Source organism: Malus sylvestris, chromosome 15 (genome assembly GCF_916048215.2).
Source record: "Malus sylvestris chromosome 15, drMalSylv7.2, whole genome shotgun sequence".
Classification (NCBI taxonomy): Eukaryota; Viridiplantae; Streptophyta; class Magnoliopsida; order Rosales; family Rosaceae; genus Malus; species Malus sylvestris.
Genome location: NC_062274.1, coordinates 18,412,726 through 18,433,874, shown reverse-complemented (window position 1 = coordinate 18,433,874; position 21,149 = coordinate 18,412,726). Strand labels below are relative to the sequence as shown.

At 41.9% G+C, this 21,149-nt stretch overlaps 2 protein-coding genes and 1 long non-coding RNA gene across 4 annotated transcripts; 1 reads left to right on the top strand and 2 right to left on the bottom strand.

The window, feature by feature from the left end:
• The first annotated feature begins 516 nt into the window (after positions 1-516).
• On the top strand, positions 517-2,591 carry LOC126601978 (uncharacterized). Its single transcript, XR_007615912.1, has 2 exons — positions 517-1,918; positions 2,040-2,591. It is a non-coding gene; the product is annotated as an uncharacterized LOC126601978 (long non-coding RNA).
• A 630-nt stretch (positions 2,592-3,221) lies between these two features.
• On the bottom strand, positions 3,222-15,836 carry LOC126602628 (uncharacterized). The gene is made up of 7 exons (XM_050269549.1): positions 15,264-15,836; positions 14,916-15,169; positions 14,727-14,807; positions 14,205-14,549; positions 6,554-6,714; positions 5,627-6,465; positions 3,222-5,252 (listed from the first exon to the last, which is right to left on the bottom strand). Exons 1-7 carry the CDS (start codon positions 15,682-15,684, stop codon positions 3,754-3,756), a joined length of 3,600 nt encoding a protein of 1,199 aa, XP_050125506.1. The 5' UTR covers positions 15,685-15,836; the 3' UTR covers positions 3,222-3,753.
• Positions 15,837-16,512: 676 nt separating this feature from the next.
• On the bottom strand, positions 16,513-20,307 carry LOC126602629 (uncharacterized). 2 transcript variants are annotated; one of them, XR_007616173.1, is made up of 8 exons: positions 19,591-20,307; positions 19,341-19,467; positions 19,076-19,211; positions 18,374-18,410; positions 18,011-18,251; positions 17,604-17,724; positions 17,424-17,521; positions 16,513-16,898 (listed from the first exon to the last, which is right to left on the bottom strand). XR_007616173.1 is itself a non-coding variant. In XM_050269550.1 (7 exons), exons 1-6 carry the CDS (start codon positions 19,792-19,794, stop codon positions 17,633-17,635), a joined length of 837 nt encoding a protein of 278 aa, XP_050125507.1. In that variant the 5' UTR covers positions 19,795-20,307; the 3' UTR covers positions 16,513-16,898; positions 17,604-17,632. The 2 variants fall into 2 exon arrangements, 1 of the variants encoding a protein (XP_050125507.1); XM_050269550.1 differs by lacking the exon at positions 17,424-17,521.
• Between the last annotated feature and the right edge of the window lie 842 nt (positions 20,308-21,149).

Genomic DNA, 21,149 nt, shown 5'->3' with positions numbered 1-21,149 from the left:
AAATCGACTTTGTATTTAAAAAGAGTAAATTGTAGTTATGGTCCGTTAACTTTAACTCAATTGGAGTAATGGTTCCTCAATTAAAAATTCATTACCATTGGTCCCTCAACTTTAATTCAACTGGAGAAATTGTCCCTTAACTTTAACCCAATTGTAGCAATGGTCATTCCAACATAACTCGTTTTGACAAAAATTTTGACGCAGTTGACGAAAAGGACCATAATTACACACTTTGATAAGTTGAGGGACCCTAATTATATAAATGGTTATTCCAACATAACTTATTTTGACAAAATTTTGACGAAATTGATGAAAATAACTATAACTACACATTTTGATAAGTTGAGGGACCATTACTCTAATTTGATTAAAGTTGAGGAACCATTGCTACAATTTACTCATTTAAAAATACCCTAAAAACTCCGGACAAGGATTGTCTGCCCTCCTCGTGCCCTACTGTTTTGTGTGGTCACGGTTAAGCCACGTCAACATTTTATATTACTATTCATTTTTGTCTTATTATATCTATAAAAAAATAATATAAAATATTGACGTGGTTTAACCGTGACCACACAAATAGGAAGGCACGGAGAGGGCACTGAAAGTGGAGGGCAGACAAGCCTTGTCCAAAAACTCCAACAAAAAGGAGGGCGCGGAACTGATGCAGCAGGTGGTGTTTGGTTTGTGGCACGTATGGAGATGCCGGAACGAGTGGGTGTTTAATGGCGCTGCCCCGGATGGATCGTTGCTTGGGGCATTGGGTTGGGGGGAGTACGCGGAGGTGAATGAGGATGAGAGAGCTGAGTTATTAGTGCCTACGTTGAGGAGGAATGAAGAACACAGTGATGGCGATAAATGGTGCTAGCTTCTCAGTTTCAGTCGATTTCGTTTCGCTATTGTTCTTGATCTTGTAACAAAGCACCGCACACCGTGGCTGCTTTTGTGTTTCCAGACAAGGCAGCTTCTTCTGGGATCCGCTTACAACCAATTTGGCTCTTTCACATTCTAGCTGCTTATGCTAATGCAATTATGTAAGAAGTAATGCTTTACTTACCACATATTTTGATGTAAGACGAGCGGGATGAATTTTTATGATGAAAAGATCTCTTAATTAATTATCCATTAAACCAATTTATCTTTTGCAAATCAAACTAGTGGACCCCATAATTTTTTTTTTAAGTATTTACGCTTGTAATCCTTACTAGATTCGTGTTGCGTCATATTTGTATAATCTCTTTAATAAGGGTAGGGTACATGTGCGTCCCGTCTCTATTAGAGAGATAGTATAAGTGATAGAATATATTTGTACTAAGACGATGATACATATACATGCAAAAAAGAAGCAGCCGCTTCTTGGAAACCCTGGTTTTTTGGGGTTTTTCATTCTTCCAAACTCTCTCTCTCTCTCACTCGTGGCCGCACACGACACTGAAGAAGCAAGGACTCCATAGCCGCAGCAGCTCCAGCAAAGAAGCCGGCTGGCCGCTCTCTTTTCCAAGCCACCTCCGCCTGCTATCCCAGCTGAACCGGAATCCCCGACGCCCGGGGTATCCGCACTGAAATTCTTTGCAGGAGGATCCGCAGGGTGGGCTAAGGGCGAGACAACCATGGGCGTCGAGTTCAGGAACAACGAGGCGACTTTCAACGAGATGGCGGAGGACGGGGATTTCACCGATTCCGACCTCGTGATCACATCAGGGATATTCTTTGCTCGGTGTCTTCAGGGGTCACCAGCGGTAAGGATTCCGATTCCCGAACTGGGCATTTCTTACACCAATTTAGGGTTTTAGTGACCTTGGCTAAAAACAAGGACTATGAACGGCTCATTTCGGTTGTGAGCCACGAAGGAATTTGGCGGGAGGGAAAGGCTCGATATGTTCTTCCCATTTGACCCGTGCTTGCTGAAGAAAAGTGACTGGTTTGTATTAACTTTGAACTTTCAAGGTCAAAAAGGAAAGTGTTTTGTTAGCTGTAAGAATCCAATGCCTAAAAATTTCTTTTGAAAGCTTTTCTGACACTGGTTTTTCCTTTATCTAAAGATACATCCGGCCGAAGTTCATTTTCTGGTCTATGGTTCATCCTACATATGATATTGACGAAGATTCCAGTGACGAAGACATAGGTGAATCTGTTGCGAATGAAAATGTGGACGGGATGGATTATGCGATTTTGCACAGCTTGGAGGAACAGCATTACGATCTCGATGAATTTGACTCTGCGTTGAACAAAATGTCCATCACACCAAAGAATTCCCTACATGGTACATTTGGTGGTGCAGTAAACAAACCCATGCGAATGCCTTCAAGAATTAGGCCGTCCACAAGTCCGGAGTCTCTGTAAATTAAAGCGCGAAACCTGTTCTTTTCCGGAAGAAGCGTGAAAACTGTATTGGTTGTACAAACAGATATTGTGCTGGTCAGACTGAGCCGTCGTCGGGGGAATGTGGTGAGCTGATGATGAGTGAGATGTGTGGTGGTAGAGTTCAGCTTCTAGTTATTTTTTGGTTGTATTATGTAAGGTTTATACTTATGGAGCCTTGTTCTCCTGCACTCCATGAATTTAATCAAATTTACAATTTCGAATTTGGACAACCTGCTATGCCTGAGTTCGAAATCCCCCGTTACCAAACCAAACTTTTTAGCCAAAATGATTTCTGAGATTAGCATAACTCCTCAGCTTTGTTACTAACAATTAAAAAAAATAGAAGTGGTTTATGAGTTTGTTCATTTTAAATCGTTTTGATCATTTCGTGAAAATTTGTCACTATTTTCGTTAGATTGTTACGTAAACGATAGCATGATCACCTTTTTAAAAGTATTTTTATCAAACCAACTGCTTCACAAACAATAACCAAAAAAAAAAAAAAAAGGAAAAAGCTTCTGAGCCTATGATATGACCCTTGAAGCAAGCCATCTGGCTTTTGATGAAACTATAAATTTTAAATTTATGTACAAGTCGGTTTAAGGTCATGACAACGTACTTCTCTTACCGCGCCAAGTTCGAATCCTCCTATATAGATAAAGATTAGTTTCAGTTACCACTGTCAGCATGAATTTTGAATTTTAAGAAAAAACAATTTATCTTGTTATTATCTCCATGTTTTGAAGAGTACTTTATAGTTAATTACAAAACCCCCCGCTAAGTTTATCAGTTTTCCAAAGGGCACAACCTTATTCAAAATTCCATTTGGTTGTAAGTATTGACGGGTGCAAACTGCAAACTGTAAAATCATCATGTCCTTGATTGTTTAACTTTTATCAAATCATTAACATTAAAGATACAAAGAAATGTCACCTCTTTTACTACTTCCAACCCACACCAGTGTCATAAATCTGAAACACGAGTTACCGTCGGTCAATTCCGATCACCGTCCCCCCGCCGACACCGGCTGCAACCATCAGTGAAAGTAGTTGAACCAGTGTACTCTTCACATCCAGACTTGGGTCTTCCAAACCATTTTTACTTGATATTTCGCCCCATTAGCATCGTACGTTCTTGTTAGGATTCTCCAAGTTCAGCCCCTCCCGTTGATAAAACCATACTTCGAAAAGGTGCAAACCATTTCCTAATCAAAATGTGGCAATGCAATTGATCCACGAAATATACGAACCTGAACTTGATGTTTCCGAGTAAACCACCTCGTCATTGCTCGACATTAGCGAAATACAGCGCAAACCAAGCCAACAAGCATCTAACAAGCCTGTCATCGCATCCACTTTGTATCTGCAAAAAATTATTCAAGAGAGGCACGATTCATTCAGCCACCACTGATTCCATCCTGTCATCTCCCACAGCCATCCTGTCATCTCCCACAGCAGCCATCTTGAAATGAGGCTTAGAAGGAAATACAAAAATTGTCGATGCAGCAATTGAGGGCTGAAACCCCGTTGAATATCTAACTGATGTTAACGTGAATCTCGGTAGCTGTTGTGCGCCTGAGGCAAGTGGAACAAGCTTGTATCGGACAATGTGCTCAGATTTTGGAAGAATAAAAATGCTGTCATTGTGAGACCCAGCTAACACAAAACTTTGTGCATCTGCTAATGAAATTTTGGCCTCCTGAAGCAATTCAGTCTGGTTCTGTATTTTAACAAAATACGTGAAAGGATCTCCAAGGATCGCATAAGGAGGACATTCCAAACTCACAACAAGAGGCGACAACTCTAGATTAACAACTGGAAGTCTGTGTGTAGTTAAAACTGAAGCCGTAGAACCAGATTCCACTGCATTCCCAGAATCCCTTCTCCATCTAAGACACACATTACCTAACCTGAGCTTTGAAGAATTCATCTCAGAAGTGACAGTGTAAACCTTCTTGAACTCTTCTCCTGGAACTAGAAGGGCAGGGTCTAAAAGGTCCTGACCTCCATGTTTCACAGAACATGACCTTTCGGTGCCATCATTATCATCTGCTTCAAGAGATAAGGATAGCAACTGAAGTGGCACATCGGAGCAGTTCCTAGCACTAACAACTAGTACACTTGTTTCGTTTAAAGGCATTGATGCTGACAGGTCAGAATCAGGACCTGGCTTTATCCTAGAAAGTAACAATGGATACCTCCGGAAGGGAAGCATAAAGCGATGGCTAATAATGATTGCATTCTTTCCTTCAATCTGCAAGCTCTTGTGGACATTTACCTTTTGAGTGTTTTCATTGTTATCTGGAGAATAACCCAATGATACATAGAGCATAATTGGTTTCGGTCTGTGCCACTTGATTTCCAATTTGCAAGACCACGAATCTCCACTTTTGAGAGCAGGAACAGAAACCAATCCAAAAGACTCTTGAATTTTCTTGATTTCATCAGTGTTCAGTTGGGACTCATCTCCTCCGTCTGGTCCAGAAATACCAAGAAGTTCAACATGATGACTATCCGTAGATAGATCCGTGTCCCTTGGACTAAACAAACCACCTCCCCTTACATCCACCAGATTGATTTTCAACTCACCAGAATTAACATCATGGCCCTTGGATGTAACGGTAACAGGTACTATGAAGCTCTCTCCGGTAAGTGCAGGGCCGGCAGACCCTAAACTAAGATCCACTTCTGGGTCTGACTCTTCAACCTGAGTAGCCTTCTGACCAGAGAATGCCAGAGCAGGGTCCTTGGTTGGATAGGTGACCACGCGATCTTCAAATTTCCAAAGAGGCAATTCATCCATTGAAGCAGGACTTTCAGCTCTGCAACAGATTGTGAAGTGGGGTCCTATTTTTGCAACAACAGATATGCATTCAAGCTTTCCGCTTTGATCTGAATAGTCAGAGAATTGTGTTACAATCAGATAATAATAGGAGGGCATGATAGATCTATCAATACCATCAACAAAATGAATTCTTGGTACTCAAAGGAGGAATGCAATAATTTAATAATCAAGCATAAAGCAATGACAGAAACTTTTAAGTTTTCTAAGCTGGCCTAACTCAACCCAGTTAAATTGCTGGATGAACCAGATGGGGCATCCACAACTTATGAGTTGAGCTTCAACCACTTACAATAGAGTACATCAAACTCATGTTGTATGCTAATTCAATGATGCATAAGGCAATTTCTACTGCATGCATATCTAAATGAACCTAAATGCATAATCTGAACATTGACAAGTGCAGAAAGGAAACTTTGTTTACCAGATTTGATGTTATACGTCAATCGCAGCCACTTATTTGTAGAAAGTGCCAAAGAAGGAGCAGTCTCTACTCGGCGACCTTGTTGGTCATCACTCATGTCAGCTACACGAGGCCTTTGGCCATTCATGATGATGAAGTTACAGTCAGACTGATTGAACTGGACTTCTAACTGATCAATCTCGAAATTAAGGGGTAACTGTGACAGAAATGACAGCGTAACCAATGTGGATGAACCAGGCTTAATTATTTGTTCATGAAAAGCAACTGAAGCTAGAAGTACCAATCTGAGGGGACTGACAAGATCAACTTCAAGGTGAAGTGGACTTTCACCAGATACTTTCAGATCATTACCATTTTCAGTTGATGCCAATCTCAGTTCTCCACTAACAAGCCCAAAAACTTCTTTGTGTATTGTTTCTCTTTGTTGGAGAGTCGCAGGCCCAGCTGGACCAGATTCTTCAAATCGGAAAGACCGGATACCAGTATCAGCTGATATAGGGAGCGCAGCCATTTCAAAGGAGTACTCCATAAAATCTTTAACTTTACTCTGTCTCTTTGAACATTCACGCAGATAACCCAATACCTCCCACAACAAAATGACCCAACCCTCTTGTCTGTATAGACTTGCAATGTCATCAAAAAGCTGTTTCGCATTGCTAAAATCACCTAGAGCATAATATTCTCTAGCCATCTGGAATCCACAAAATGAGCCCATTCTCCTGACTTTGCGATTATTGTACGATTCACAAGATTTTTTTAGTAACGCAATAATTTCAAAGGAATCTTGGAACCTTTTTCCTTCAGAAATAGCATAACGCATGTACTCTTCATCAGTAAGGCTGCAAGTTGAATTAAACTTTGTTAGCTTTAGTAAGAGAATCAAACAAGTCAAGAAAAAAAAAATTCACAGTATTGATCAACACTTACGGTTGCATGACAAATGTATCTCCTTGCTCAATTAAGCGAGCAAACTGACCCAAATAAGATGAAGGTACCACAGATTCAGCACTGCAATCGATATCACCTTCGGACATTGAAACTGCAAATTCCAAAGAAGATCTCTTCTCCTTCAAGTAATGAGCAGCTAACTGTTTTAAGAATAAAGTTCTTTGAATCAACAGAGCGGAAAGTATAATCTGTCTACAACAACAACAACAACAACAAAGCCTTTTCCCACTAAGTGGGGTCGGCTATATGAATCCTAGAACGCCATTGCGCTCGGTTTTGTGTCATGTCCTCCGTTAGATCCAAGTACTCTAAGTCTTTTCTTAGAGTCTCTTCCAAAGTTTTCCTAGGTCTTCCTCTACCCCTTCGGCCCTGAACCTCTGTCCCGTAGTCACATCTTCGAACCGGAGCGTCATTCGGCCTTCTTTGCACATGTCCAAATCACCGGAGCCGATTTTCTCTCATCTTTCCTACAATTTCGGCTACTCCTACTTTACCTCGGATATCCTCATTCCCAATCTTATCCTTTCTCGTGTGCCCACACATCCCACGAAGCATCCTCATCTCCGCTACACCCATTTTGTGTACGTGTTGATGCTTCACCGCCCAACATTCTGTGCCATACAACATTGCTGGCCTTATTGCCGTCCTATAAAATTTTCTCTTCAGCTTCAGTCGCCTACGACGGTCACACAACACGCCGGATGCATTCTTACACTTCATCCATCCAGCTCGTATTCTATGGTTGAGATCTCCATCTAATTCTCCGTTCTCTTGCAAGATAGATCCTAGGTAGCGAAAACGGTCGCTTTTTGTGATCTTCGCTAGATTGCTCCGGTCATTAGTGTGGATAAGTATATAAATGGATAGAGATAGGAAAGCAAACACAAGATGTACGTGGTTCACCCAGATTGGCTACGTCCACGGAATAGAAGAGTTCTCATTAATTGTGAAGGCTTTACACAAGTACATAGGTTCAAGCTCTCCTTTAGTGAGTACAAGTGAATGATTTAGTACAAATGACATTAGGAAATATTGTGGGAGAATGATCTCGTAATCACGAAACTTCTAAGTATCGGAGTGTGGTGTCGTCTTGACTTGCCTTATCTGTCTCATAGGTAGATGTGGCATCTTCTCTGGAAGTACTCTTCCTCCATCCAGGGGTGGTATCTTTAACTGGTGGAGATGCACAAGGTAATGTATCAATTTCACTTGAAGCTTACTTGTAGTTTCAGGCTTGGTCAAGCGCAATACAAACCATGTAGTAGGAGTCCCCCAAGTCGCCGAGCTAGGGGGTCTGCTGAAAGAGGTGACAAACAAGGTAAGCAATCAGAGCTCCGACTGATTGTTCACCTTCTCCCCATCTTGCAGCAGCATGAAGGATAAAGAGAAGAAAAATGAGAAGAGATGATATGAGATACTTTTGCTTTTGAAGAAGTAACTTTCCACAGGCTTATTCTTGAACTGAGCTGGAGGGTTTTCTGGTTTCCTCCAGAGTATAAGGCCGACTGAAGAATTTGAGGGTCAAAACAAGTCCATCAAATCTAGAGTACGTTCCACCCTGCTGATATGGGATACTTTTGCTTTTGACAGAGTAATGGATGTATCGGCACGTGTGCTGTTACGCTTGTCTCCACATGCTTCCTTGTATCCTTCGCACTTGCCCTATCTGTTCCTCAAGTAGATGCGGAATCTTCCCTGGAAACATAAGATGTTGAAGATGAGTACTCGAGAGCAATGCCAGGTAAGTAATCAGGTAAGGGGTTCCAGGCAGTCAGTTCCTGGCTGGAAGCTTGATTCCAAGTGCTGACTGATTGCTCTCTTTCTCCTTGTCTTGCAGGTAAAAACAAGGCCAAAGGAAAAGACAGGGAAAAAGCATGATATGGGATACTCTTGCTTTTAACCCTGATGATATGAGATATTCTTGCTCTAGTATAGCTTATTTGCAGAGGTATTATCGGGGGGAAAGAAAGCTGAATATTTCGAAAGGCTTCGTTGGGAGTGCCCTCTCAGATATGATGAAGGGTTGAGCATTTTTGCAGGTCTGCCTGTCCGTTGGGGATGGAGGTCGACATATATAGGAGTCTCCCTAACAAGTAGTAATGCTATTCCTTTACCCTGCTTGGTCATAGCACGGTAGTGGGAGCTGCCAGTTTCACATGTTTTAACTCTGTCAGAGCACTTTGAAAAAGTGGTCTGTGGTATCTGGCTCTCGAGATTCGGAGAACGATGCCTTTTCGATTTTTGCGAAAGCAATCATGTTGGGGGTCTGGCTCTCGAGATTCGGAGAGCAGTGTCTCTTCGATTTTTGAGAAAGTAATCATGTTGGGAGTCTGGCTCTCGAGATTCGGAGGGCGGTGCCTCTTCGATTTTGGAGCAAGCAATCTTGTTGGGAGTGTTGTCTCGAATGTGAGTAAAGGTTGGGCATGTTTGCTAGTCTACCTTGCCACGAAGCACAAAGGTTGACACACAGGGACTTTCCAATTATCCAGCAATGGTACTGTTCCTTTACCCTCTCTTCGATTTTGAGAAAGTAGTCATGTTGGGAGTCTGGCTCTCGAGATTCGGAGGACGGTGCCTCTTCGATTTTGGAGCAAGCAATCTTGTTGGGAGTGTTTTCTCGAATGTGAGTAAAGGTTGGGAATGTTTGCTAGTCTACCTTGCCACGAGGCACAGAGGTTGACAAACAGGGACTTTCCAATTATCCAGCAGTGGTACTGTTCCTTTACCCTTGTGGGTAATAATATGGTAGCTAGACCTTCAAAATTTATGTGTCTAAACTTTGTTAGTGCTGTTTCTTTGCTATTCTTTTACCTTTCTTGGTCAGAGCGATGTAGTGGGAGCTGCAAGCTTCACGTGCTCAACTTTGGCAGAGAACTTTGGCAAAGTTATCTGTGGTACCCATGAGCTATTGTTGTGTGTGGGAAGTGGGTGATTGAACAGTAAGATTCATGTGCTTTCTACTTCACCAGAAGTCTTCGACAGAATGCCCATAATTTCTGCAAAGCTGAGTGTGCGTGTGACAGGTGCTGACAAGGCTAGAAAAGTAGGTGCCTCTTCGATTTCTGAGATCGGCCCTCGTGGTCTCTGAGCAGTCCAGCTTTTGAGAAAGCGAGCGCCTCTTCGATTGATTCGGAGAACGATGCCTCATCGATTTTTGAGAAAGCAATCATGCTGGGGGTCTGGCTCTCGAAGATTCGGGGAGCAGTGTCTCTTCGATTTTTGAGAAAGTAATCATGTTGGGAGTCTGGCTCTCGAGATTCGGAGGGCGGTGCCTCTTCGATTTTGGAGCAAGCAATCTTGTTGGGAGTGTTTTCTCGAATGTGAGTAAAGGTTGGGCATGTTTGCTAGTCTACCTTGCCACGAAGCACAGAGGTTGACACACAGGGACTTTCCAATTATCCAGCAATGGTACTGTTCCTTTACCCTCTCTTCGATTTTTAAGAAAGTAGTCATGTTGAGAGTCTGGCTCTCGAGATTCGGAGGACGGTGCCTCTTCGATTTTGGAGCAAGCAATCTTGTTGGGAGTGTTTTCTCGAATGTGAGTAAAGGTTGGGAATGTTTGCTAGTCTACCTTGCCACGAAGCACAGAGGTTGACACACAGGGACTTTCCAATTATCCAGCAGTGGTACTGTTCCTTTACCCTTGTGGGTAATAATATGGTAGCTAGACCTTCAAAATTTATAGGTCTAAACTTTGTTAGTGCTGTTTCTTTGCTATTCTTTTACCCTTCTTGGTCAGAGCGATGTAGTGGGAGCTGCAAGTGCTCAACTTTGGCAGAGAACTTTAGCAAAGTTTTCTGTGGTACCCATGAGCTATTGTTGCGTGTGGGAAGTGGGTGATTGAACAGTAAGATTCATGTGTTTTCTACTTCCCCAGAAGTCTTCGACAGAATGCCCATAATTTCCGCAAAGCTGAGTGTGCGTGTGACAGGTGCTGACAAGGCTGGAAAAGTAGGTGCCTCTTCGATTTCTGAGATCGTCCCTCGTGGTCTCTGGGGAGCCCAGCTTTTGAGAAAGCGGGCGCCTCTTCGATTTCTGAGATCAGCCTTCGAGTTCTTTGAGCAGCCCAACTTTTGAGAAAACAAACGCCTCTTCGATTTCTGAGCAGGCGCCTCTTCGATTTCTGAAGCTCCGTCGAGTGCAGATTTTTATAGGGGCTGGCATTAAGTTCCAAAGCACACTTGAATCTCCACCAGTAGAAGCTTCATTCTTGCACTTCTAAGATCTTGATTTGTCCGACCTCTTCTCTCTTCAACACCTTTGAAAATGTCTGGCCCCTCCGACCGTCGTTTTGACTTGAACCTTGTTGAAGAGGCAGCCCCGCCTTCTCCAGACAACATATGGCGCCCATCCTTCGTCTCCCCTACTGGTCCTCTTACCGTTGGGGATTCCGTGATGAAGAATGATATGACCGCTGCGGTGGTGGCCAGGAACCTTCTCACTCCCAAAGATAACAGACTACTTTCCAAACGGTCTGATGAGTTAGCTGTTAAGGATTCGCTGGCTCTCAGTGTTCAGTGTGCAGGTTCTGTGTCTAATATGGCCCAACGCCTATTTGCTCGAACCCGCCAAGTTGAATCATTGGCGGCTGAAGTGATGAGTCTCAAACAGGAGATTAGAGGGCTCAAGCATGAGAATAAACAGTTGCACCGGCTCGCACATGACTATGCTACAAACATGAAGAGGAAGCTTGACCAGATGAAGGAAACTGATGGTCAGGTTTTACTTGATCATCAGAGATTTGTGGGTTTGTTCCAAAGGCATTTATTGCCTTCGTCTTCTGGGGCTGTACCGCGTAATGAAGCTCTAAATGATCAACCTCTGATGCCTCCTCCTTCTAGGGTTCTGTCCAGTACTGAGGCTCCAAATGATCCCCCTCCGGTGCCTTCTCTTTCTGGGGCTCTACCGACTGCTGAGACTTCTCCTAAGCAACCTTTGTGAAGGCTCCCTCTTGTGTGTTTATTTTGACTCATGTATATGCACATATTTGTAGCTTATCGGGGATATCAATAAATAAGATTTCCTTCATTTCAACGTATTGTGTTAGATACACCAAAACCTTATTCGCTAAGTTCTTTGAATTTTCTTTTGTTGAAGCTTGTATGTTGAAGCTTTCTGAGTAGAGCATGTAGGTTGGGGTAGTGTTTCCTTAATTTTCCGAGTGAGGAAAACTTCTCGGTTGGAGACTTGGAAAATCCAAGTCACTGAGTGGGATCGGCTATATGAATCTTAGAACGCCATTGTGCTCGATCATGTGTCATGTCCTTCGTTAGATCCAAGTACTCTAAGTCTTTTCTTAGAGTCTCTTCCAAAGTTTTCCTAGGTCTTCCTCTACCCCTTCGGCCCTGAACCTCTGTCCCATAGTCGCATCTTCTAATCGGAGCGTCAGTATGCCTTCTTTGCACATGTCCAAACCACCGTAACCGATTTTCTCTCATCTTTCCTTCAATTTCGGCTACTCCTACTTTACCCCGGATATCCTCATTCCTAATCTTATCCTTTCTCGTGTGCCCACACATCCAACGAAGCATCCACATCTCCGCTACACCCATTTTGTGTACGTGTTGATGTTTCACCGCCCAACATTCTGTGCCATACAGCATCGCCGGCCTTATTGCCGTCCTATAAAATTTTCCCTTGAGCTTCAGTGGCATACGGCGGTCACATAACACGCCGGATGCACTCTTCCACTTCATCCATCCAGCTTGTATTCTATGGTTGAGATCTCCATCTAATTCTCCGTTCTTTTGCAAGATAGATCCTAGGTAACGAAAACGGTCGCTCTTTGGTATTTCTTGATCTCTGATCCTCACCCCTAACTCGTTTTGGCCTCCATTTGCACTGAACTTGCACTCCATATATTCTGTCTTTGATCGGCTTAGGCGAAGACCTTTAGATTCCAACACTTCTCTCCAAAGGTTAAGCTTTGCATTTACCCCTTCCTGAGTTTCATCTATCAACACTATATCGTCTGTGAAAAGCATACACCAAGGAATATCATCTTGAATATGTCCTGTTAACTCATCCATTACCAACGCAAAAAGGTAAAGACTTAAGGATGAGCCTTGATGTAATCCTACAGTTATGGGAAAGCTTTCGGTTTGTCCTTCATGAGTTCTTACGGCAGTCTTTGCTCCTTCATACATATCCTTTATAGCTTGGATATATGCTACTCGTACTCCTTTCTTCTCTAAAATCCTCCAAAGAATGTCTCTTGGGACCCTATCATACGCTTTTTCCAAATCTATAAAGACCATGTGTAAATCCTTTTTCCCATCTCTATATCTTTCCATCAATCTTTGTAAGAGATAGATTGCCTCCATGGTTGAGCGCCCTGGCATGAACCCGAATTGGTTGTCCGAAACCCGTGTCTCTTGCCTCAATCTATGCTCAATGACTCTCTCCCAGAGCTTCATTGTATGACTCATTAGCTTAATACCCCTATAGTTCATGCAATTTTGTACGTCGCCCTTATTCTTGTAGATAGGCACCAAAGTGCTCGTTCGCCACTCATTTGGCATCTTCTTCGTTTTCAAAATCCTATTGAAAAGGTCAGTGAGCCATGTTATACCTGTCTCTCCCAAAAGTTTCCACACTTCGATTGGTATATCGTCTGGGCCTATTGCTTTTTTATGCTTCATCTTCTTCAAAGCTACAACCACTTCTTCCTTCCGGATTCGACGATAAAAAGAGTAGTTTCTACACTCTTCGGAGTTACTCAACTCCCCTAAAGAAGCACTCATTTCATGTCCTTCATTGAAAAGATTATGAAAATAACCTCTCCATCTGTCTTTAACCGCGTTCTCTGTAGCAAGAACCTTTCCATCCTCATCCTTGATGCACCTCACTTGGTTTAGGTCCATTGTCTTCTTTTCCCTTGCTCTAGATAGTTTATAGATATCCAACTCTCCTTCTTTGGTATCTAGTCGTTTATACATATCGTCGTAAGCCGCTAACTTAGCTTCTCTGACAGCTTTCTTCGCCTCTTGCTTCGCTTTTCTATACCTTTCACCATTCTCATCGGTCCTCTCCTTGTATAAGGCTTTACAACATTCCTTCTTAGCCTTCACCTTTGTTTGTACCTCCTCATTCCACCACCAAGATTCCTTTTGGTGTGGGGCAAAGCCTTTGGACTCTCCTAATACCTCTTTTGCTACTTTTCGGATACAACTAGCCATGGAATCCCACATTTGGCTAGCTTCCCCCTCTCTATCCCACACACATTGGGTGATTACCTTCTCTTTGAAAATGGCTTGTTTTTCTTCTTTTAGATTCCACCATCTAGTCCTTGGGCACTTCCAAGTCTTGTTCTTTTGTCTTACTCTTTTGATATGTACATCCATCACCAACAAGCGATGTTGATTAGCCACGCTCTCTCCTGGTATAACTTTGCAATCCTTACAAGTTATACGATTAATCAATCATTCTACATAAAATGTTGGTATAGTATGGGTTAATTAGACAATCTAATTTGGTAGAAAACTGTAAGAATACTGTCCAGGCAGCAGCTGCTTTGAGTAGAATGAAAATCAAACAGTACAGATGGAACTAAAAAAATTGATTATGGAACTTTAAGGTGATATATCATGCAATTCCTTGATTTGGTAAAATATTAGGATGGTAAGCTCACCTGATAGTAATGAGCTGGCTGAAGTTCCCACTCAGTCAAAGGTCTGTCTGCTGTGCCTACAGGAAGAGGTGAAACGCTTTGAATGGCTGTTGAACTCGTCTCCAACAATTCAGCAAACACCAAGAACTGTCTACCCATCCACTCCCAGTGAAGAAATATAGCTTCTGGTGCTCCTATGAGCTTTCTGTATGAAGCATTGTGCAGGCGGAACCACACAACTGCTTCTACAATCTTCCCACCATGCAATAACAAGGTTGAAATTTTAAAATGCAATTGCTCCGCAATAGTTTTTATCTCAACTAACCGTTGAATCACCGACACACTAGTTGATGCCCCAGCAATTAACTGCAAGCAAATTCAAACATAATCTCAACAATTTTGAACATGTCGAAAGTTACCACCCATGACTTATCTTTGATGAAAATCCATACTATTTGCATTGTACTATTGGGTTCGGATTTTTGGGAAGCTACTAACTAACTAGAAAGACATAAAAATGTGGAAAAGCACAATAAAGGGTACCTCCCGAAGGGTGTGATAAGCATCCTCATAAAACCTCAGAGCTTCAACCCAATCTCTTCTGAACTCAGCATACACAGCAACCTACAAAATTCATGAAATTGAATTGATAGATACATTATCACCAGAGAGTCGAAAACCGATACAGATTCAGCTAGTGATCAAAAGAAAAAGGTTCCAGCTTGAACTTACTTTGAAGGAATAGCGAATGTTGAGGTCAGCCGGATTGGAAGACTTCCTCTCAATGCGAGCTCTAACCCTTCGTCCTTCGTCTCTGTAATACAATCCGGCCAGCTCTGCAAACACGTTTCCCAGTCTATGGAGAGACTCTTTGAACTGAGAACCATCGCTGCTGCCATCTGGGTTGCGGTAAAACGTGAGAAGATACTTGGCATCCACCTCCGCGCGCTTCCGCACAGCCACCATCTGATCCTCTGAGATTTCATCTGCACCAAATCGAACCCAACAAAATTTAAAATCCAATCTTTTCAAGACCCAATTAAATCTACCTTACAGATTTCGAGTCCCGGGGTTTCCGACCTCTGGGATTGGAGTAGACGACGACGACGACCAGCTTGATGTTTCTGCCGCGGAGGAGGGCTTTGAGGCCGTCGAGGTCGGAACAGAGTTGGAGCCACTGAGCCGGGTCGCCAGTGACCCGATCGGATGAGAGGAGGGCGGCGACGACGGCGGGGATTTTGGTGCGGTGCTTGAGGAGCCAATCTCGCTTTATTATTCCGGCGGGTGGAGGGGCGGAGGAATCGGAGGCTGGAGTGGAAGTAGGGTTGGGCTTTGGGGGTAGGATGAGTGAGGCCTTGGAGAGGTCCGGAAAGGCGAGGGTGTTGATTGGTGGGGAGAGAGAGTGGAGGTGGGCGGAGATTGAGGTGTGGAGCTCCGGGCATCCCACCACTGACACCAGGCTCACCGGCGGACTCCTCATTTCTTCTGGGTAGTCTTCCATTTTCTCCGATTTTCTCTTCTGCTTCCTCTTCAGTTGGTTTTTACAGATGCAAATCTGAGAAATGGAATAACGAGGACGACGATGCTTGGGGTTGAAGCATATGAGATTTGAGATTATTGGGCCTTATTACAATTACCTTTTAGTTTGGGCTTCTACCCACCCACTCACACCCAAGATTTTTATAGAATGTGGAAAGCATATAGACATTCTCAAAATTCCAAGTTTTTTATTTCAAAAAGGAGCTCAGCTGGAACATGTGTTGCATTGCATCCCACCACTATTCTAAAAACTCGTGGCCTAATTAGTGGTTCTTACTTAAGTAGAAAATAGATAACTTTCATTTTATATTTTATTTTTTCTTTAATATATTGTAGAGACTTGTTGAATACTTAGATGATCATACGTTATATGTTTGTTCCCCATGTTTTCATTATATTCTAATACTTTAAACCTATATGTCATTTTATACTGCAATTGTGTATTTTTTAATGCACTTATTTATACGATATATAGTAAATTTACTTAAATCCGCCTAATTTGCCTATGCCCCCGCCTAGAGGCCTAGCCCCAGCCCGCCACTCAACTAGCGCATTTTAGAACCTTGCATAAGAGAGTACTAGTCCCGTTGCATGAAGAAACCAGAGAGTACTACCATCAAGCCATATATAACATAAAGATGTGACAGTCGCACGCAAAATCGTTTAGATGACGAATTTTCTCCTGCAAACACGGATGTCATTTATATTAATCTCACTCCAATAAATAATCAAACCAGATGGTAATAAAGAGGAAGAAGAAGCTGAAGCTTCAATATTAGCCAAAGGAAAATGACGAAACGCGGATTGAATAGACAAATTCAAATTGAACAATGACTTTTTCTGCTGAATTCAATGTGTGAGAGACTAGACAATTGACCCATATGTTGGGTCCCCAGTCCGTGAAATGAATCGTATTTGATTCTTTGATGCAGGGGATGGTTTAGCGTTATTTACACATTTACATTCTTATTACGCTGTGGCAGTCGGAAAACCATATTTCCGGCAAACAGCAATGACCCATAATATCGCGCCAAGCGACTTTCAGCCACATGGCACAGCAACGGCATATTTTACAGACACCACCAGGTGAAAAAACAACAACCCATGATGCTCTTCCACCCTCCTTAACATCTAACAGCTGACTTTGCAGTATCTCTGATGACCACCATGAATGACCTGCAATGGTTGAACATATCATACATATTTAGAAGATTTTATAAATCAGAAAATAAATTTAAAGAAATAAACAATGAGGGTATTACTTGATACAGTGACAAATGTATGTATGTATGTATGTATGTATATAATATTAGGTCCAATGTGCTTTGATCCCTGATTTCCTGGTTACAGAAAAAAGCACTGTTTCTGATGTGGCTAAAAATCCCCAAAGTTGGGAACTTGCTGGCTTCAGTCAGAATTAATAGGAAAAAATCTGGGGTGTCAACGGGTGTATACACACGTGTGTCACTCTTTCTCATCACGAACATGGTGCCAACGCACTCTGACGAAACCTCTCCAAATAATAGAGCTTAAAGTAAACTAATTTCAGGTCAAAGATGATAAAGCATCATTATCCATTCCAAACACTGCTAAACCCTTGTTGCATTGCAGAATGTTAATTTGCAATTTGTCATAAGTTCATAAGCTACGATTCTGTGCTACGAGTAAAATCTTATTTTATAAGGGAAAAGCAGGTGTCACCTCTAGAAAGCAAAGATAATAACTTGCAAGGCTAGATTTAGAGCCTGCCACTTAGGTAGCAGTAGCTTCTCTTAGTCCTGCTGCAATCTAAGGATTACCTGCATCCCCGACAAAGACAGATGTCCAGTATAATTACACAATTTTGATTAATAAAAAGGTTGTCAATGTGACAGTCTCTACCTCAAGATGTGACCTTTCTGATTTACCACTCAACCTGCAGTTTGATCGGAACCACTGGTGAATTGAGGAGAATTAGTAGGAAGCATAATCTGCGTGTGTCCTGGAGCTGGTGCAATTATACCTGAGAAAACCAGCAAACCAGAATCACTGATTTTACACTCGAACTATTTAAACTGCATACCACTTCCTGCCAATTTCCATCAGTGCAGCAATGTTGTATGATCATATACATGTTTTGCAGAAAAAAAGAAATAGGGTTCGCAGGCATAGCGTACAATATGAGTTACCATAAATCAGGAAAAATTTAAGATTTTCAAGAGAAAATACTGATAAAGTTACTAAATTGCAATGAAGGTGTGTTATCATCTTTGTAAATGGGAATAAGGGTTTTGGGAAGAGAATGTTGCCTGCAGGATATGGTGTTTGAATCGTCGGAATGGCAGCTGGGGATGCAGCACCAACATTGGAGCCGCCAAATTGCATTACATGATGACCTGGAACTCCATAGTTTTGAACCGTTGCATACCCATGACTCCCGGGGAGTGAATGACCCAATTGTCCATATGAATATATGCCAGGGTTAACGGTGCCTGGTACCCCATATATCTGAAGGTACTGCTGCTGAGTCATGTAAGGACTGTAGGCACCCTGGCCAAAGTTGATGAACAAAAAACGGTAACAGGACAAGTTAGCTTTCCAATAATCAAGCATTGTTCTTATACTCTTCAATAGCAAATAAAAGCTTTATAACAACATATTAAAATAATGACCTGTGGATAGACAAATTCAGGTCCATATCCTGTGTACCTGCAAAACAGAAATTGAAGAATCTCTTGAAATCATATAGCCAAATGGAGTTTCAACATTGTATGGAATTCAAGCTTCATCTCACGCTTTTCCAAGATGGGCACTGGTTAAGTGTCAGAAAAAACAATGGGAGTACAAGAAGTAACTACTACAACTCAAAACTCTTAGTTCCTTTAGCAGAAGAGATGAAATACTATAGCACAAGCATAAAAGCTACAAAGCAAATTAAACAACATAAGATTTTCATTATAATGTGATTTTATGCATTTGCACAGCTTAATGCTAGTTAGTAACGATGTAGTCAAGCATATCCCACCCAGCATTCAACATACAGTAAACGACAAACGACCTTTGACACAAAACTTGCTCCATATACACAAAATTTTATATCACCTGTAAAGATGACATTCACTAGCTAACATTTCAGTCTTGGGTACCTAAAACAATTACTTAATAGCTCAAATTTAAAAAACGGGAATGCTCAGGAAATGGTTGGCGAGAAGAACACTCGATCAGATAATTGTCGTGTGTTCAGGAATGAAATGTTGCCTCTTGCAGTCAAGACAAAAGGAGCCAAATTGCATAAGCTCCAACACCCAATTGGCCTCAACCAGTAAGCTTGAGAAGATAATCTAAAGTCAAGAGCTTTCTAAATTAGAACTCACCCATAAGATGGGTACACGAACCCGGGCTGGTAACCATGAGGAATAGGGTGGTGGTAAGCAGGGTTGGGGCTTCCCATGTAAGCAGCTCGAGGCGGTTGCACACGACCGAGGATTGGAGCTGGTGATCTCACTTGCCCTGCAATCAAATCAACCAAACCAACAATTTCGTAGCAAATCAAGCATTAGAAAAGCAGTTCCTAAGTACCCAATAGAGCAAAAATGCAAGGAAAACAAATACAAAACGAGAATTAGATTAAAAATATACCATGAAAAGGGAAAGGTTGGCGGGGACGACCCAGAGAAGCAAGATTGCAGTTGGCTCTGCGGCCATCGATCACAGGATTGGGATCCAAACAAGCCCTTCTTGCAGATTCGGGATCACGAAATGTGACCTAAACCCTCCAAACAAAAACAACCCAGAAACAAAAAAGCTGATTAATTTCAAATTTATCAAAATTTGATCAAATGTTTGATATTTTTGGGGAAATTAAGGAGAAGGGTTAGTGGGTACTGACAAAGCCATAGCCTTTGGATCGGGCGGTGTTCTTATCGGTGATGACGACGGCCTCGAGGATGTCGCCGAACTGCTCGAAGTGACGTCGTAGAGTGTCGCTCTGGGTCTCCCAGGCCAGCCCCCCAACGAACACCTTCGTCAACGTCGTGTCCCCGAACGGGGAATTGAACAGCTGCCCACCTCCTTGCTGTTGCTGGTAAGCCATATACACACAAACATAGAGAAGGGGGGAGAGAGAGAGAGAGAGAGAGAAAGAGAGAGAGAGAGAGGATCAGGGAAGACGACGACTGAAACAAACGGAAAATCTTCAGAGTCACGTGACAGACACGTGGACCCAGTAGGCGCTGAGCTCCATGATCTTCTGCTCTCTACCTTTTGCTTTCAGAAACCCTACCCCTACTTACTGACCTAGTAGTGGACTCTACAGAAACAGAAGTATGAAAAGTCGTAAACAGAAAGAGACAGAGTTTATGAAGAATTGAGATTGGATCAAATCAAAATTTTGAAATTGAAATTAACCCAATTCGATTCGAGGACTGTAAAGCAAAACCCAGAAAGGGATTCATAAAAAAAAGGCGCTGGCGATTTGGAATTTTGGGATTTTTTGGAGGGTAAATAGCTGCAGTGAATTGCATACGACTGACTGACACCCAAAGGATGTTGCTAATCATTCGATCGCGCTCAGGCCCTGAGAAATATGGCTGCTTAGCTGTTATTTTTAATTTCTATCTACTTCTTTTTCTTCTTCTTTTTTAATAATCTTCCCGACATTTTCATCACTCATTGTTATTATTCTCATCAAATACTATTTTATTTTCCTCTTTTAGAAGGGGAACCCCAAAAAACAAGTGCTCAATCAATAAAATAAAACAAAATTTTCCTTTCAAAAAGTTTCTTAATGCGAAGAACAAACGTTGTAGACATATATGAATATGTTTTTAAAATAATTAAAAACGTTTTTGACAAGAGTATTTTTTGTTTCAAATGCATTTTAAGTGTATCTTTAAGAAGCATCAAAAATGTGTTTATTGCACGAAAAACTTTAAAAATATACAGTTAATAAACAAACACACAAATTATAATATACATGAATTAATGGCGATATAGATATTAACGATTTTTGCTATTTTGAACATTAAAGAAACAACATAGCTAATATTTAATAACCTAAAATATAATATTTAATATAAAAAATACACATGTTAAAACACGAGTGAATTGATGTTATTATGCCTATAAATGCAACCATGACAGTAGAAAATAACTATTCCCTCCATGGAAAACTCATTCGGTTGTAGCAGCTAGCAAAGGTGGTGCCGGTCGAGCATATAAAATGTCAAAACTTCAGGTGAATATGCTCTGAATTAATTAGGCTTAGTTTTCTGTAGTGGATAAACATGCTACGTGTCCGTCGGGGAATTAAGAATTAACAATTAAGGAGATCTCTCTCTCTCCCTCTCTCTCTCCCTCTTTCTACTTTGGTGACAGAGACGCTCACAAAAACACAAAAAAAGATGATGGAATACATGGAGGCTTGCTTACTGGGCACGGTTCAATTGT

What these genes read in the sequence shown, in the direction of transcription:
- LOC126602629 (XM_050269550.1), bottom strand. Translation starts at nt 19,794, where the DNA reads ATGGCTTACCAGCAACAGCAAGGAGGTGGGCAGCTGTTCAATTCCCCG. An exon ending in CCAACCTTTCCCTTTTCATG is followed by an intron (nt 19,212 to 19,340) that starts GTATATTTTTAA and finishes ATTTGATTGCAG; the next exon opens with GGCAAGTGAGATCACCAGCT. An exon ending in TTCGTGTACCCATCTTATGG is followed by an intron (nt 18,411 to 19,075) that starts GTGAGTTCTAAT and finishes TCTGTTTTGCAG; the next exon opens with GTACACAGGATATGGACCTG.
- LOC126602628 (XM_050269549.1), bottom strand. Translation starts at nt 15,684, where the DNA reads ATGGAAGACTACCCAGAAGAAATGAGGAGTCCGCCGGTGAGCCTGGTG. An exon ending in ACATTCGCTATTCCTTCAAA is followed by an intron (nt 14,808 to 14,915) that starts GTAAGTTCAAGC and finishes TGAATTTTGTAG; the next exon opens with GTTGCTGTGTATGCTGAGTT. An exon ending in GATACATTTGTCATGCAACC is followed by an intron (nt 6,466 to 6,553) that starts GTAAGTGTTGAT and finishes TTCAACTTGCAG; the next exon opens with CCTTACTGATGAAGAGTACA.